This window comes from Petaurus breviceps, unplaced genomic scaffold (assembly GCF_028583685.1).
Source record: "Petaurus breviceps papuanus isolate PSGF00001 unplaced genomic scaffold, PetGlider_PUasm1.0 470, whole genome shotgun sequence".
NCBI classification, from domain to species: Eukaryota; Metazoa; Chordata; class Mammalia; order Diprotodontia; family Petauridae; genus Petaurus; species Petaurus breviceps.
The window spans coordinates 912,040-926,993 of NW_027186350.1; the positions used below are offsets into that span (position 1 = coordinate 912,040).

At 40.5% G+C, this 14,954-nt stretch overlaps 1 protein-coding gene across 1 annotated transcript in view; it reads left to right on the forward strand.

Annotated features, from left to right (window-relative positions):
* PRMT8 (protein arginine methyltransferase 8) overlaps positions 1-4,646 on the forward strand; it is a 114,503-nt gene extending 109,857 nt beyond the window's left edge. Inside the window, exon 9 of the mRNA XM_069101433.1 lies at positions 3,731-4,646. Within this exon, the coding sequence (XP_068957534.1) occupies positions 3,731-3,814 (84 nt within the window). The 3' untranslated portion in view covers positions 3,815-4,646. The remainder of the gene's footprint in view (positions 1-3,730) is intronic.
* Positions 4,647-14,954: the final 10,308 nt, after the last annotated feature.

Here is a 14,954-nt window from a genome sequence, read left to right on the forward strand (position 1 = left end):
AGCACTGTCCCTCACCAGTGGACAGTATTCACTCTGTCTGCAGGACAGTCTCCAGACCCCTGCAACAACAGTACTGTCCCTCACCAGTGGACAGTATTCACTCTCAACAACAGTACTGTCCCTCACCAGTGGACAGTATTCACTCTCTGTCTGCAGGACAGTCGCAGGCCTTCTTAGCGAACAGCCAGGTTCCAGGACTTCTTCAACAAAAGGACAGTCTTTCACCAGTGGACAAATCTGGCAAAATAACATCAAAACAGACAGACAAAGTACCAGCAAAACAGCCATGTCTCCTCAGTCCTTGGCAGCTCAGGGGGCAGGTCTCAAAAGTCCAGGGCAATTCAAAGCGGCCACCAGCAATCTCTTAGTCTCTCCCTCTCCACGAGGTGCTGCTTCCAAAAAGAACTTCCGCCTCCCTCTTGTCTCTCCAAATCTACATCACTAGCTCCTCCCACTTCAGGACTTTCTTTTCACATCAACAAGCCCATCCCACAGGTGGGATTAACAAACTCTGGGTTTTAATACAATCAATTTGAAAACCAAGCCAATACAGGGGAATCTTTAATTGCCATTACTATCACAGCTTGGGCACTTTCACATTTGAGAATAAGAACCTTTTTTTCAGAGACACTTTTGGCCCTCTCTTAGCCTCTCTGTCGTGTCTACAAAAGGGTTTTATTGTTCAGTCATGTCTAACTCTTCATGATCCTATATGGGGCTTTCTTGGCAAAGTGGTTTGCCATTTCATTCATCAGATCATTTTATAGATGAGGAAACTGAGGCAAACAGAGTTAAATTAGTTGCCCAGCGTCACATAGCTAGTAAGTGCCTGAGGTCACATTTGAACTCAGGTCTCCCTGACTCCAGGCCCAGTGCTGTATCCTCTGTGTCACCTAGCAGCTCATTGAAAAGAGCACTGTTGAGCACATTGAAAAGAGAAGGGATCATTCATCTCTTCAGCAAACATTAAGAACTTGTGGTTTGCAGAGCACCTTGTTAAAAACTATGTGGGAAGAAGAGTTTAGACAAGATCCCTTCAGTTTTTTGGCCCTATGGAGTTTAGAGACTGGTAGGGAAATAAGACATCATCACACATAACTGTAATATGCAGCATTATGTGATAAGTGGGAGGCATGAGATAAAATTCAACATTATATCCAAGAGAGAATGTGCCTTTTTCCTGAGAGGATCAGGGAAGATTTCATGGAGTAGGTGGCATTTCAGTTGGACTTTTAAAAATTGGGTGAGAATTCATCAGGCAAAGATGTTGACAGAGAACATTTCTGGCAGTCAGTCAACAAATGTTTATAGGTGATGGGGCAGGATACAAAGAAAGGCAGAAAATGGTAATCGCTCTCAAATCTAATGCAATAAAGGATAAATTAGAGATATGCAGTAGAGGAAAGGCCTTCCCATTACGGGGAATCAGGAAAGGTTTCCCATAGAAAGTGGGATGTTAGCTAAGACTTGAAGGAAGCCAAGACCAGAGACAAGGTGGGAGAATATTCCAGGTATGGGGGATAGCCAGTGAAAATGCCTGGAGTCTGGAGATGGAGCGTCTTGTGGGAGGCACAGCAAGGATGTCAGTGTCACAGGGTCACAGACTACATGGGGATGAGTAAGGTATAGGAAGACTAGAAAGGTAATTGGTGGGAGGAGAGAGGGGTAGTTTATGAAGGTCTTTGAATGTCAAATAAAAATTTTTGTATTTGATCTTGGAGGTGTTAGGAAGCCATTGGAGTTTATCAAAGGAGTGTGTGTGTGTGTGTGTGTGTGTGTGTGTGTGTGTGTGAGACATGGTCAAACCTGTGCTTTAGGAAGATCACTTTGACAATTGAGGGGAGGATGACTGGGAATGGGGAGATACTTGAGATAGGGAAACCAAGCAGCAGGCCATTGCAATAATAGTCCAGTCATAAGGTGGTGAAATCCAAGGCGTTGATAGTGTCAGAGAGAAGGGATTGTATTGAAGAGACGTTGCAAAGGTGACAGTAAGGCTGACACAAATGAGGAACTGGAGAGATAGAGTTTCTGGGTAATTAATAATACGTTTTTTAATTGGGCTAGCTGATAATCAATAAATTGGTGGTCCGTGGTCTCTCTCAGTAACCAGACACCTGATAGAGATACAAATGCTTTAATATATTTTTAGAAAAGGAGATGTCCCCAACAGGTGAAAAATTAACCCCAAATGGTGAACAATTAATGAAAGGGGTAGACTTTCAACTGAGAAGCTGGGCTGAAAGCCTTCATTCAGCTCCCCCTTCTGAGAACATGGCTTGATCATGGGACTCAACTGCCTCCAGCAATCTGGACAAAGGAATCTATCTCTACCTAGACCTCTCTAGTTGGCTTTCTTCTTCATGAGCTCCAATTGAGAGGTGCAAGAACGTGGACTTAATGCTTTAGGGCTGGAATTCACCTAGCTCACATTCCATTTACTCTCTAAACAGAAGTAGTCTTCTAGTTTAGTGGGGTCCTGCCCAAGATTGGAGGAGCGCGTCCTCGGAGGATTTGGGCAACCTCATCTATCAGCCTTATCCTTTAGAAACTTGCAGGGCCTTGTCTCTGAATAAGAAAATAGAAAGAAACAGGCTTAATCATAATTTAATAATTGGTTGTTAATATAACAGAAAAATAACTTCTCTCAAAGCTAAATTCAACATAACTTGGCAATAGATTGCATAAGAAGGGGTGAGAGAGAGTAAGATGTCTAGGAATATACACAAGTTGTGATCCTGGGTGCCTGGGAAGATTGTAGTACCCTCAATAGTAGTAGGAAAGCTTGGAAGAGTCATGGGTTGGGGGGAGAGAAGGATGAGTTCAGTTTTAGACATGTTGAGTTTTGGATGTCTGCAAAAAATACACTTCAAGATGTCCAATAGGCAGTTGAAGATATGCAACTAGAAGTCAAGAGAGTGGTTAGGTCTGAATAAATAGATTTCAGAATCATCAACATAGAGGTAACAATTGAATTCACAGGAGCTGATGATATCACAGGCATGGAGAGAACCCCAAACAGAGGTTCAGAGGTGAGAGAGCATGGTTTAGAAAGCAGGGATTCGTCCAATTTGGCTGGAGTTCAATGTCTATAGAAAGAAGTTGTATCAGCTGAGACTTGAAAAATGAATGGGGATTAAATTGTAGAGAACTTTGAATACCAGGAGAGGAGTTTGAACTTTATTCAGCAGGCAACAGGGAACCACAAACCTACCTCAGGCAATAACAGCTCACGAGCTTATGATGCTTCTGTCTACAAAGCATTTTTACACATATGATCATGTTTGTGTTTCACACATATGATCTTTAAAACAACCCTGTGACATGGCAAAGGGAGTCTTATTCCCTTCATTTCACAGATGAGGTAATGGACACTCAGGGAAGTGAGTGACTTGTCTAAGGTCAAAGAGCTAATGAGTGTCTGAGTCCACATCATAGCCCAGCTCCCTTGGAGCCAAGGCCAGGGCTCTTTGCACCAGGCCATACTACTTCCCAACAAGATTTGCATTGCAACAGAGAAGACTTAGTTTAAAGATTTGGGAATAAACCTCCTGTGAGGATGCAAAGTTGCAGGGCTAGGTTATTGGGTGCTTGCCATGGTTTGCTTTCCCTAGAAAGCTGTAGGAGTAAGTAAGCAAAGTCCTTCTCTGTGCAGGAGAGATTTGATGAATTCTGTCCGCAGGAAGGGCAGAAGATGAATTGACCTTTCATCTTTTTTTTTTTTTGGCAGCGGGACCTTGATTTCACAGTGGACTTGGACTTTAAGGGACAGCTGTGTGAAACATCTGTATCTAATGACTACAAAATGCGTTAGCACACAAAGGAATTTGCAGAAAGCAAAAAAAAAAAAAAAGAAAAAAAAGAAGCACTGTCTCATCTTGATCTGCTGCATTTGCCCACCAAGGAAAACTGTTTGCAGGACTACACACATGGACCTCAGTGTGTTAACACTGCCCAGAAGTTTGGTCACCTCAGGAGGTTCCCGGCAAGCCTTGCTCTAGGTTGGAGATTCAAGAGAACCCCCAGCTCAGCTCTGAAAGTCCAACCTAAAGGTCATATAGGCAAGGAGGCGCTGGTGCTCCGACAAAACCACCCGAGGATGGAAAAGGACACATGCATACCAATTGTATTCTTTAACTGTGAATCTTTGGATCTTCCAAGTTTTGCATGCTGCAGGCAATTAGGGCAGACCGTTTACATTAAAACGCAGAGACATAGTGTCTTTGATAGCTTAACCAAGATTATCTGTCTATCTGTGGTGTGTGTGTGTGCGTGTGTGTGCAACATATAGATTAATTTATATATCCACAGATGCCTGTATATGCATGCATATACAATCAAGTGGGTATATCTAGACATTAATGCAGAGTGGTATGTAGGTATGTATATATGTGCATATATATACATATATATACATATATGTGTGTGTGTGTATATATATATCTCAATATCACTTGGAGGGGGTTCTGTTGCTTTTGAATAAGGAATTTGTTTTGTGGTTAGTTTCTCCCCTTAAACAGATGTTAAGCAGCCAGTGAAAGTTATCTGTACCAACACTGGTTTTCCTTTAACCGGACCTGTCTCCTAGTGCCTAGCATAGTACCACATGTCTAGAGGGCACTGAATAAAAATGGATGAAAGTGAGATGGACTGAAGTAAAGTGCATCTTTTGTTCAAAATGTCTTGACCCTTAGGCTTTGAAGAGAGGACCACCTAGATAACCTTGAGATTTAAAGAACAATAGAAAATGAGCTGCTTCATCTTGGTTGGTTATTGCCTTTTGTTCTCAGAGGACCAAAATGGCACCACTATGTTGGGGTCAAGTTACAGAGTGTTCCCCTGTGGCTGATCAGACCAGTGTGAGCTTGGAATGCTCTACCACAGGTCGGGCACAAATAGTCCATGTGAACATTTGGGGTAGATTCTCTAAATGGGCACATCTTGCCTTTCTTTTGAGCTACTTCAATTCTGCTTTGCTTACAGAGCACAGCACCTTCTCTGATGTGGGCATGCCATGCTGGGTGGTTCTGTGCCGGTGTCTCCATGTTACACAATCAGTACCAAAGTTCTTCAGAAAGACCTTGAGAGTGCCATGCCAGGAACCTGCTTCATTTTACTAAAAGCAAAAAACCCCAAACCCAGCAAAACACAAGAGCTTCTTGGTTGTGTGCACATCCACTCTGGAAACTTAACAAAAATGTTCTTTGGGATAGGCTTTGAATTCATATAGGACTTCAGTTTCCATAAGAGGCACTTGAATTGACTTACTCCTGGAGGAAGACCTTGAAAGAGGGTTTTGTTCCTTAGAATTCTATCCCATCAAAATGGGTTTGCCTTTCCTTTCTCATTTCCTCTTTTCTTTCCCAGCTGCCATGACTCTCCTGGAGATTTAAGCATCTGCCTCCAAGTGCCAATTTGCCATGCATCAACAAGTCTGAGTACCTAATGTGCAGCACCCACTGAATAAATGGAGAAAAAGACCCAAATCAGTTGGAAGGGATTTGGGGGGTCATTTAGCTCAGTCCCACCATTTCTTCTATAAGGAGCTCAGATAAATGAAATGATTTGCCCAGTAAGTGGCAGAATGGAGATTCAAATCCTTATTTCCTAACGCCAAACTCCAATAGTCTTTCCATTTTCCACAGATTACCTATGACTTCTCTAGACATACTTCCTATAGGATTATGGAATCTGACTCAGTTGATGTAACCATAGAACCAGATCTGGTAGTAGAGTAAGTAACTTCCTAGGTTACAACACATGGATGGGGGTAGAGTAGGGAAACTAGGGAGATTTGAATTGGACTTTTAAAAATGTCCAGAAACACACATGCATGCTTGCAGTATAAAGCTGGTTTTTAGTCTTAGCATAGACTCAATAAGTAAAATAACAGTACTTAATAACAAGGAAAATGTTTAATAAAAATAATGCAACATCTCCCAAGAGACTACGGACCCCCTGCTTTTCTAAAGCCTAACATATGGGTTTAATCTGAACCTAGGACTTCTAAGATGTATAAAGTTTGATTTTATTTCGTTCTCGATGACTACATCCCCTGTTAGTGGTAAAAAAAAGTCTGAATAACAGTTTCTACAAGATATTTAGCTCATACTTCCAAAGGACTGACCATCAATCAGTTAGAGATAGAGACCCTTGGGGTAAGGTTGCTCCTTGGATTCATGGTAGAAGAATGTGCAACTGATGGGGAATGACTCTTAGGAGAATTGTTTCCTTCCCCGATTCTATCTCTGTTGTCATTGGTGAGTTCTTTTTGATAGCTTCTGGCCTTGGCTAGCGCATTACAGAGCAGGGCAATCGGACTCAGTCGCCAGCCCTGGCGAGGAGCAGTGCTCCCATTTTCTATTGGTATTCTGTTTGACTTTGTCCTTTGTCCTAGAACCCAAACCCTATGCCTCTGAGCAGCAGAGGAGGGGCAGAGTGAGAACCATGTTGTATTTCTCAAAATAAACACCCTGAACTGAATGTACTACTTCATATATGGCCTGGCCAAGGCAGAGTACAGTAGGACTTTCAGATCTTTGCACTTGAATACTCTTAATGCCCTTAATTGTACTCTCAGATCATGTTTGTTTGGTTGTCATAATAATAATAACTAGCAACTATATAGTGCTTTAAAGTTTGCAAAGAACTTTGAAAAATATCATTTTATTCTCACAACAATCCTGAGAGGTAGATGCTATTATCATCTCTATTTTGCATGAAGAAACAGAGGCAACTCAAATGACTAACCCAGAGTCACACTGCTAGAAAGTTTCTGAGGCTGGATTTGAACTCAGACATTCCTAACTTCAAGTGCAATGCTCTACTCACTGTGCCACCTACATAATGTTATCACTGCCCTGCAAAGAGAGGTCCACTCTCTGAGAATTATAGGAAGTTTGGAACTTCCCTGGTACTTCTGCCCACATGAATGAGTGCATGTAACCTCCTTGGCATGGAAATGTAAAGGTCCATGTCTTCCCCATTGAATAGCAATGTGGGAGTCCCCCAAAGCTCTGTCTCGGGCCATCTTCTCTCTCCACAGTCTCTCTCTTGGTGACCTTATCAGCTCTCATGGTCCAGTTCCCTCCTCTATGTAGATGGCTCTCAGATCCTGTTACTTGTCCTGCCAGAAGCTAAGTATCACCTGGCTTATCCATCTGCCATGAACTGAATGTGAGCAAGAGCCCTCCTCTCTGGGTTATCTCCCTAAATTAGAACTTGTGCTCTTTGAGAGCAGAGACTGTCTCAAATTTCTATTTGTATCACCAACACTTGGCTTCACAAATGCTTTTCTATCCTTTTCAATCAAACCATTGCCTCACATTGAGTTTGCAGCCTATTAAAAGTCTTACCCTTTTTTCAAATAAGCTACTTTCTAGATATAATTTTTCTATCAAATCCTTGTAAAGTTATTTTGTTTTTTTAAAAAAACCTCATTAAGATTTAATCATGATCCTTTAAAAGTTCCATCACGTTATATATGTTCCAGTATTTTAACCTGTTAAAATCTTTCTAGATACAGATAGGTGGTCTAGTGAGTCGAGTCAGACCTAGAGTCAGCTAGGTTCAAGTCCAGCCTTTAGCATTTCCTAGCTTCATGACCCTGGGCAAGTCACTTGACCTCTGTCTGTCTCAGTTTCCTCTACTGTAAAATGGGGATAACACCAACCTTACAAGGATGATATGAGGATCAAATGAGATAATATTTGTGAAGCACTTAGCACAGTATCTGGCATACAGAGGGCACTTAAGAAATGCTTATTGAGGGGCAGCTAGGTGGCACAGTGACTGGCCCTGGAGTCAAGAAGACCTGAGTTCAAATCCTGCCTCAGACATTTAACACTTACTACTTGTGTGACCTTGGCCAAGTCACTTAACCCCAATTGCCCTGCCTTCCCCCCTCCAAAAAAGGCAAAAATCAAAAGAAATGCTTATTGCCTTCTTTTCCACATTCCCTTCCCCTTCCCCTCCTAGAATTTAAGATACCTCTCCTCCAGACTTTTCAAAGCTTTCAAGGACTAGGAAATCCTAAATTTGAGATAACTCAATAAGACCCAGAAGGCATGACAACAACAAGAAGAAGGCATGACAACATCCTACTTATAGCTGGAAGACTTCAGGTCTTGATCTTACTTCATCCAATGGCTTTCAGAGATTTTCCCCACTTGTTCTAAAGTTTTTGACTGAGCTTTATTCATTGATTAAACATATTATCACTTACATTATGTGGGTCTGGGTAACTTGATGATTTACTCAATCACCCCAGACTTTGATATATGTGTATGGATTATGGATTATAAACATGAGATGTAGCATAACCTGGTGGTCATAATCTTGAAGTCAAGAAGACATGAATCTGAGTCCTACCTCTCATACTTACAGGTTATGTATATAACCATAGACATATCATGTAACTTCATCACACCCTGGACAGCTCTCTAAAGCTATGAGCTACAACAGATTGGTAGTAAAGAAGCTTGGAAATTTATAGGAGATAAAACCCAAGAAAAAAGAGGTCCTATGTATGTATGTGTATATATATGTATGTATACATGTGTATATATTATATGTTGCATATAATCTATAATATTATCACACACAGATATATATGTATGTATACACAAATATATAAATGTGGGGGGACAAAAGAGGGGAAGGTAATTTTTTTCTGTCGTCTTTCTTTCACCTAAAATCTTTTCAACTGTATCTACAAGACTGCAGGCAAATATTATCTTACCAGAATTGGTTAGATGCACTCCATCTTTTGCCAAGTGGTTCAAAGATTCAAATCTCAGTCTTAGATACTTCTTTAATCAATTATTACAAATATTACAAAATTTTCCTTCTGAAGCCTTTTATTTCAATTTTGCCGCAATGATTAAATCACTACCCTTGTACTCTAAAATCTTCAGGGTCTTGATGATACTTTCTAATTTTATTTTTCAGTATTATTTGTCCTCAAACTAATCACTAGAAGTGTAGCCATATAGTCTCACAAATCTTGAGAGGTCCTCTTTCACATCCTGTATATGTCACAGAAAGAAAGCCATCTCTTTATATTATTGTCAGGTAAAAAAGTGGGTGCCTCAGCTTCTCATCTTTGTCTTAACCTAAGACAAGATCATCTTTTACCCAGTAGCACCTAGAGATTCCTTGGAGGGGAAGCAACTGCTTCTTCTTTGGAGGGTTCAACTCCTTCCTTGGCATGAAGAGCCTCACACTCATTACTTAGTTCCAAGTGTTCATGTCCCTTTCTTCTCCGTCATAATCTTCTACCTTCTAACCTCCATAAGTCATGTATCATCATATCACATTATATCATATTATGCCATGTCATATAATATAATATTAACCACACATATAATATCATACATACATATATTATATCATCTATATAATATGACATAATACATTATATATCACACCATTCCATGTCATATTATATATAATTTCACATTCCATATTTCATAACCAATGCCATATCATGTAATAAATCATACCATACCATATCATACCATATGGCATCTATCATCTATCTCATATAATATATCCTATCATGCCAAGCCATACCAAATCATGTCATGTCATATGTTGTACATACCATCTATCATATCACATATCATATCACTCCATGACCATTCCATACATATCATATATCATGTATCATGGCATGCCATATCATATCATATATCATTTCATATTCCATATTTCATACACAATGGTATAATATATGCATATAATAAATCATACCAGACCATTCCATTTATCATCTCTCATACATGCCATATCATATATCATGTCATGTCAAACCATACCATGTAATATCATGTCTTGTCATATGTCATACTACATCATATCAGCTCAGCTCATATCATGGGTAACATAATTCCTAATATGTGTCTCTTCAGATCCTTGTTCTTCTTCATTTTGACATTGAAGTCCTCTTCTGTGACTCTTTTGTTTGTTTGTCTTTAAGGAACATTCTGTTCTCTCTGATAATTGGGAGAGGCATTCTGAAAGACTTTTTCCTTCTCCTCTGGGAAGGAGGTCGGCATGTACTTTGAACACATATTACAATTTCTTGATCGTGGCAGAAAGACAAACACTGTGTATTCTTTATAGATGTAAGCAATGCCCTTAGTCTTTTTTTTTTTTTCATTCTCCTTAGTAGCTTTTATGGCCAAGTTACCTCAAGAAAGACAGACACACACTGCTTCCTTTCACTTCTCATACAAGCTTCTTTGCCCCCTTCAGATCCTTGTCCTCAAATTGTCCTACCTTTCCTTCTGCTGCTGTAAATACTATTTTTCTTCTTAAGCTCAAAGCCTTCTTTTCTTCATCAGCTCCATGCCTTTGCCTTTCTCCTTTAATCTGTCCAGTCGCTTCCCTGACCCGCAAATGTCCTTTCGTTTTTTCTCCTTCTTCAACATGGATGCTCCTCTTTCCCTCCACCCAACTTTCTCTCACTGCTATGTTTTAAGGTTTACAAAATGCTTTTCTCAAAACAACACTGTGAGTCAAATAGTGTGAGTATTACATAGATGAGAAAACTGAGATTCACAATGTCAGGCAGTCAGTCGGCTATCAGCAACCATTTATTAAGCACTTACTGTGTGCCAGGCACTGTGCTGGGGATACAAAGAAAGGAGCTTATATTGCGATGGAGGTGAGGTTAGGGAGAAGACAACATGCAAATAACCAGGTAAGTACAAAATATATACAGAGAAGAGAGAAAGCATTCTTATAAAGGAAGATATTGCTTGAAGGGCAGCCAAGTGGGGCAGTGGACAGAGTGTTGGGCCTGGAGCCAGGAAGACTCATCTTTGTGAGTTCAAATCTGTCCTCTGACACTAGCTGTGAGACCCTGGGCAAGTCACTTAACCCTGTTGGCCTCAGTTTCCTTGTCCATAAAATGAGCTGGAGAAGGAAATCACAAACCACTCCAGTATCTTGGCCAAGAAAACCCCAGGTGGGGTTAGACACAACTGAAAACAACTGAACAACAAAATTGCTCCAAGCCAGGTCTTCTGACTCCAAATTCAGTATCTTTTCTCTATACCCAACTGGAAACACATCAAGAATACTGATCAACTTATTAGCCCATCAGAACAACTGTCTCAAATGCCCTCTCCAGGGTCCTCATGTCCTGGAAAGCACCTTGGAAAACCTGTCAGGAGGCAGCTCTTCCTTCTGGCTGAAGTAGCTGCCCTGCAGTGCCAGCTGGAGACACGCTGTCACATTCTGTGCTTCATGCTGGGCTTTTTCATTTGCCTTCTGGCCCAGCATGGCACAAATCACTGTGCCAGCCTTCTTTCCATAAGGATTGCTTGTGCTGTGTACCTACTCCTGCCCCTTCAACTCTCTTGCGCTTAGCTCTGCAGAAATTTAACTCATTTCATCAAACAAAACTTTACACGGTGAGGGTAGAACAAGAGTCTTTGGAAGGCCATCTTAAAAATTCAGTTGTCATGACACATCATGGTGTGGTGTCTCGATTGCTAGTCATGAAGATCTGGGTTCAAAGTTACATCAACATGGGCAAGTCATTTAACTTTTCTGAGCCTTCATTTCCAAATCTGTAAAATGAGGATAACAAATTACCTACGCTCTAGGTTGTGAAGCTTACATAAGAAAACCTCACTTTGTAGACTTTAAAGCCCGATGTAAATATCCATTAATGTGGTGAGCAGGAGGTTCTTTGACAGGTGGGTGCCATGAAAGTGCTCCTCTCTTCCCAGCCCTTCACAGTCCCTCAGTTAGAAAGGCCATGGAAGTTTTTGTTCATGTGCCTATATCAGCAAATAACAATTTGTTCACTTACCCCCAATATATGTATAGTTATGAATTCACAGATGATATAGCTATTACTATATCCACATTATGAAAATTAAAAAAGAGAAATTGAGAAAAATGAGATGAAATGAACAATATATTTTATTTGACTCATTAGATGGGGTCTGGACCTGTTATTTCATTGCTATGGTTAACTCCCAGGAGAAGAAAAGCCTTCTACCAATGGGGGCTGGTGCCTTATCTGTAAAATTATAGTCTTAGAGCGTCACCTAGAGCATTGAGGGGTAAAATGACTTTTCCAAGTTCACTCAGCCAGAAGTGACATTCCCACACAGGTCTTCCTGGCTTCTAGGTCTGCTCTCCATCCATTTAGAAATAGTGCTTCACATTTAATTCATTAAAAGTGTAAGAAAAACTTTTGCTGTCATCGAAATATTTTTAACAACAATATTTTTAGTGAGAGCAGTATGATTGAATAAGCTTCACCTTTTTAATCCCTGTGAATGTGCTGGGGGATAGGGGAAACTTGTAAAAATAATTGTTTGTTACCAATTAATTATTCAATTAATTCAGTTAGTGTCGTTAACCAAGCAGGTAAATTAATTTCTTTCTTTAGATACTGTTTTTTGAAAGAGAGATATATAGTATAAAAATTAATTGATAGTTTATAACAGTTAGTGAATGTAGCAACTTTTCATCCAGATTCATATTTCTCTGTGTGCGAATAAATTCACCATACTCAGCACAAAAAAATAGGCATATGAATTGTCTCTGATTTCTAATCAGCAGATATTTTTCAGTATAGATCTATTGCTATTTCCTTACATGGTTCCATTTAATGGAAGATATCATACCTTAATTTGCTATTCATGTTTGAATATCTTAATTGCATTTTTGTATGAGTGAGGAGAACAGAAAAAAGGCCAGCTTATAATAAATATTAAAAAGCAGGTCAGGATCAGGTTGTAAAGGGCTTTAAATAGAAGAATTTATATTCGATCCTGGAGTAAGAGGAAACTACTGGAATTTATTGAGTAAGGGAGTGACATGGTTAGCTGTATACTTTAGGAAAAGACTACTTTGGTAGATATGGGGTGGGGGAAAGTCTCAAAATAGGTATACTAGTTATGAGTCATGAAGTAATGAGGGAGAGGGAGTGGTAATCTTGGGGGAAGAATGGGGTTTATCCAATGGTACCTTTGCAGATGCTCCTATGGGAGAATGCATCTAAGGCCTCACACAGAGCAGAGATTGGGGAGCAGAGGGAGAATATGGAACGAACACATGCTGGGGAATAATGAATGAGGGATAGTTGTAGTTGTGTTGGAAATAAACCATATGATTGATTATTAGGGAAGGATGGGATGTGATCCATCTTCCCACCCTCAGATTGTTGATCACATACCCTTGGGGTCATGCCTTACCCTCTTGGAGGTCATACCACAGCCCTCACTGATATAATCCAACTTGTACCAGAACAGCAATCTCTTCTACAACCACCCCCAAAGTGGTCGTCCAGACTATACTTGAAGACTAAGGGATAGGGAATACGTTGTCCTCTGAAGTAGCCCATTCCATTTTGTGACTGCTCCATTCACTAAGTGTTTTTTCTATATGTTAAACTGAAATATGCTTCTCTGCAAGTTTGGCATATTGTCTTTAATCCAATGGTCTGAAGCCAATCAGAACAAGCTGAATCCCTTTTCAGTGTGACAGCCCTTCAAAGATTGGAAGATGGTGATCATCGTCCAGCAGACTTTTCTTCTTCAAGCTAAATATCTCCAGTTCATTCAAATGCTATTCATTCAACCAATAGCACAACATTTCACTCGAAGCACCATTTGCTGCTCTCTTTTTGCAAGAGGGAAGGCAGGGCAATTGAGGTTAAGTGACTTGCCCAACGTCTCATCTACTGCTCTTGCTGGCCCTTTCAGTCCCTTGCTGGATGGCTGATAATCTCTGACCCAGACATGTGGGACAGCAGTTGCCCCCTCATTACTAAATGTCCTATTTTCTAAACAATCATCTGCAGTTGCTAGGACTGAATACAGAGAATCTGCGTTCTCTAATTCTGCCTTTGCCTTTTTCTTCCTGTGTGGCCTGGGACAAGTCAATTACCCTTTCTAACCTTAGTTTCTTTATCCGTAAAAATGCAGAGATTGGACTAGATGGCTTCTAATGGCCATTCCTACTCTAAAATGGTGCTCCTAGGATTCTCTTTAGGGTTGCAATGACTCAAAACTCTGAAAACTGTTCCTCAAAAACAAAACAAACACCTCCCTCTGCCCACCCCACCTCCACTAACTCAAATGTTCTTCATGTTCTTCAGCTCGAAAATGTCTCGCTGACACAGAAGGCATATGATGTTGTTTAGATGCGTTGTCAGTTGCCATTTTGGTCAATGAAAATGAGGCTGTGCTTTTCATTAGTGTGTCATCCATCCCAATCCACCTCCACTCTTCAGGGGCTTTCTCTGTCAGAGAGCTGTGCTACCTGGCCTCAGTCAGTGTGCCGTATCTCTGTAGAATGGAAATAAGCAAAATTTTTGCCAGTAAGTAAACAAGTAATTTTTAGCTAAATGCAGTTGGGGAGAGAGGGAACATACTTCACTGGAAGGATTTATTTATTTAATGAGTTTGCCTCGGAGCTAGGCAGCTTCTTCTGACTTGGATTTCATCATCCACTAGTTGAATTCCCTGGGATCACATTCCATATGCTTACTCCAGACAGAAAAGGCAGCCCTGATGTAGCAGAAAGAGACTTGAATGTGGAATCAGAGGACTTCTACTATTTAGTACCTGTATGACCTTGTGGAACTCTCTTTGGGTCTTAGCTTCCTCATATATAAAATGAAGAGGTTGGCCTTGATGATCTCTAATCACAGCCCCAAATTCTATGATCATATGATTCTCCCAAAGGTATCAAAATTTTTTTTTTCCAATAGGGAGAGTGAACAGTGACCAAAGTACTTGGAAACTTTCCAGTGACCTTGTATGACTGGGACAGTTCCCTGTACTTTCCTGACCTGTCCTTCCCTTCTCCTACAAATACCAAAATTCCACTGGGAATTGTGATTTCTCTCTGAGTCACTAGGATAAGCAACATTGCCCTTGAGTATATTCTGCATGGAAGACAGGATGTAAAACCAAAACTCAGAG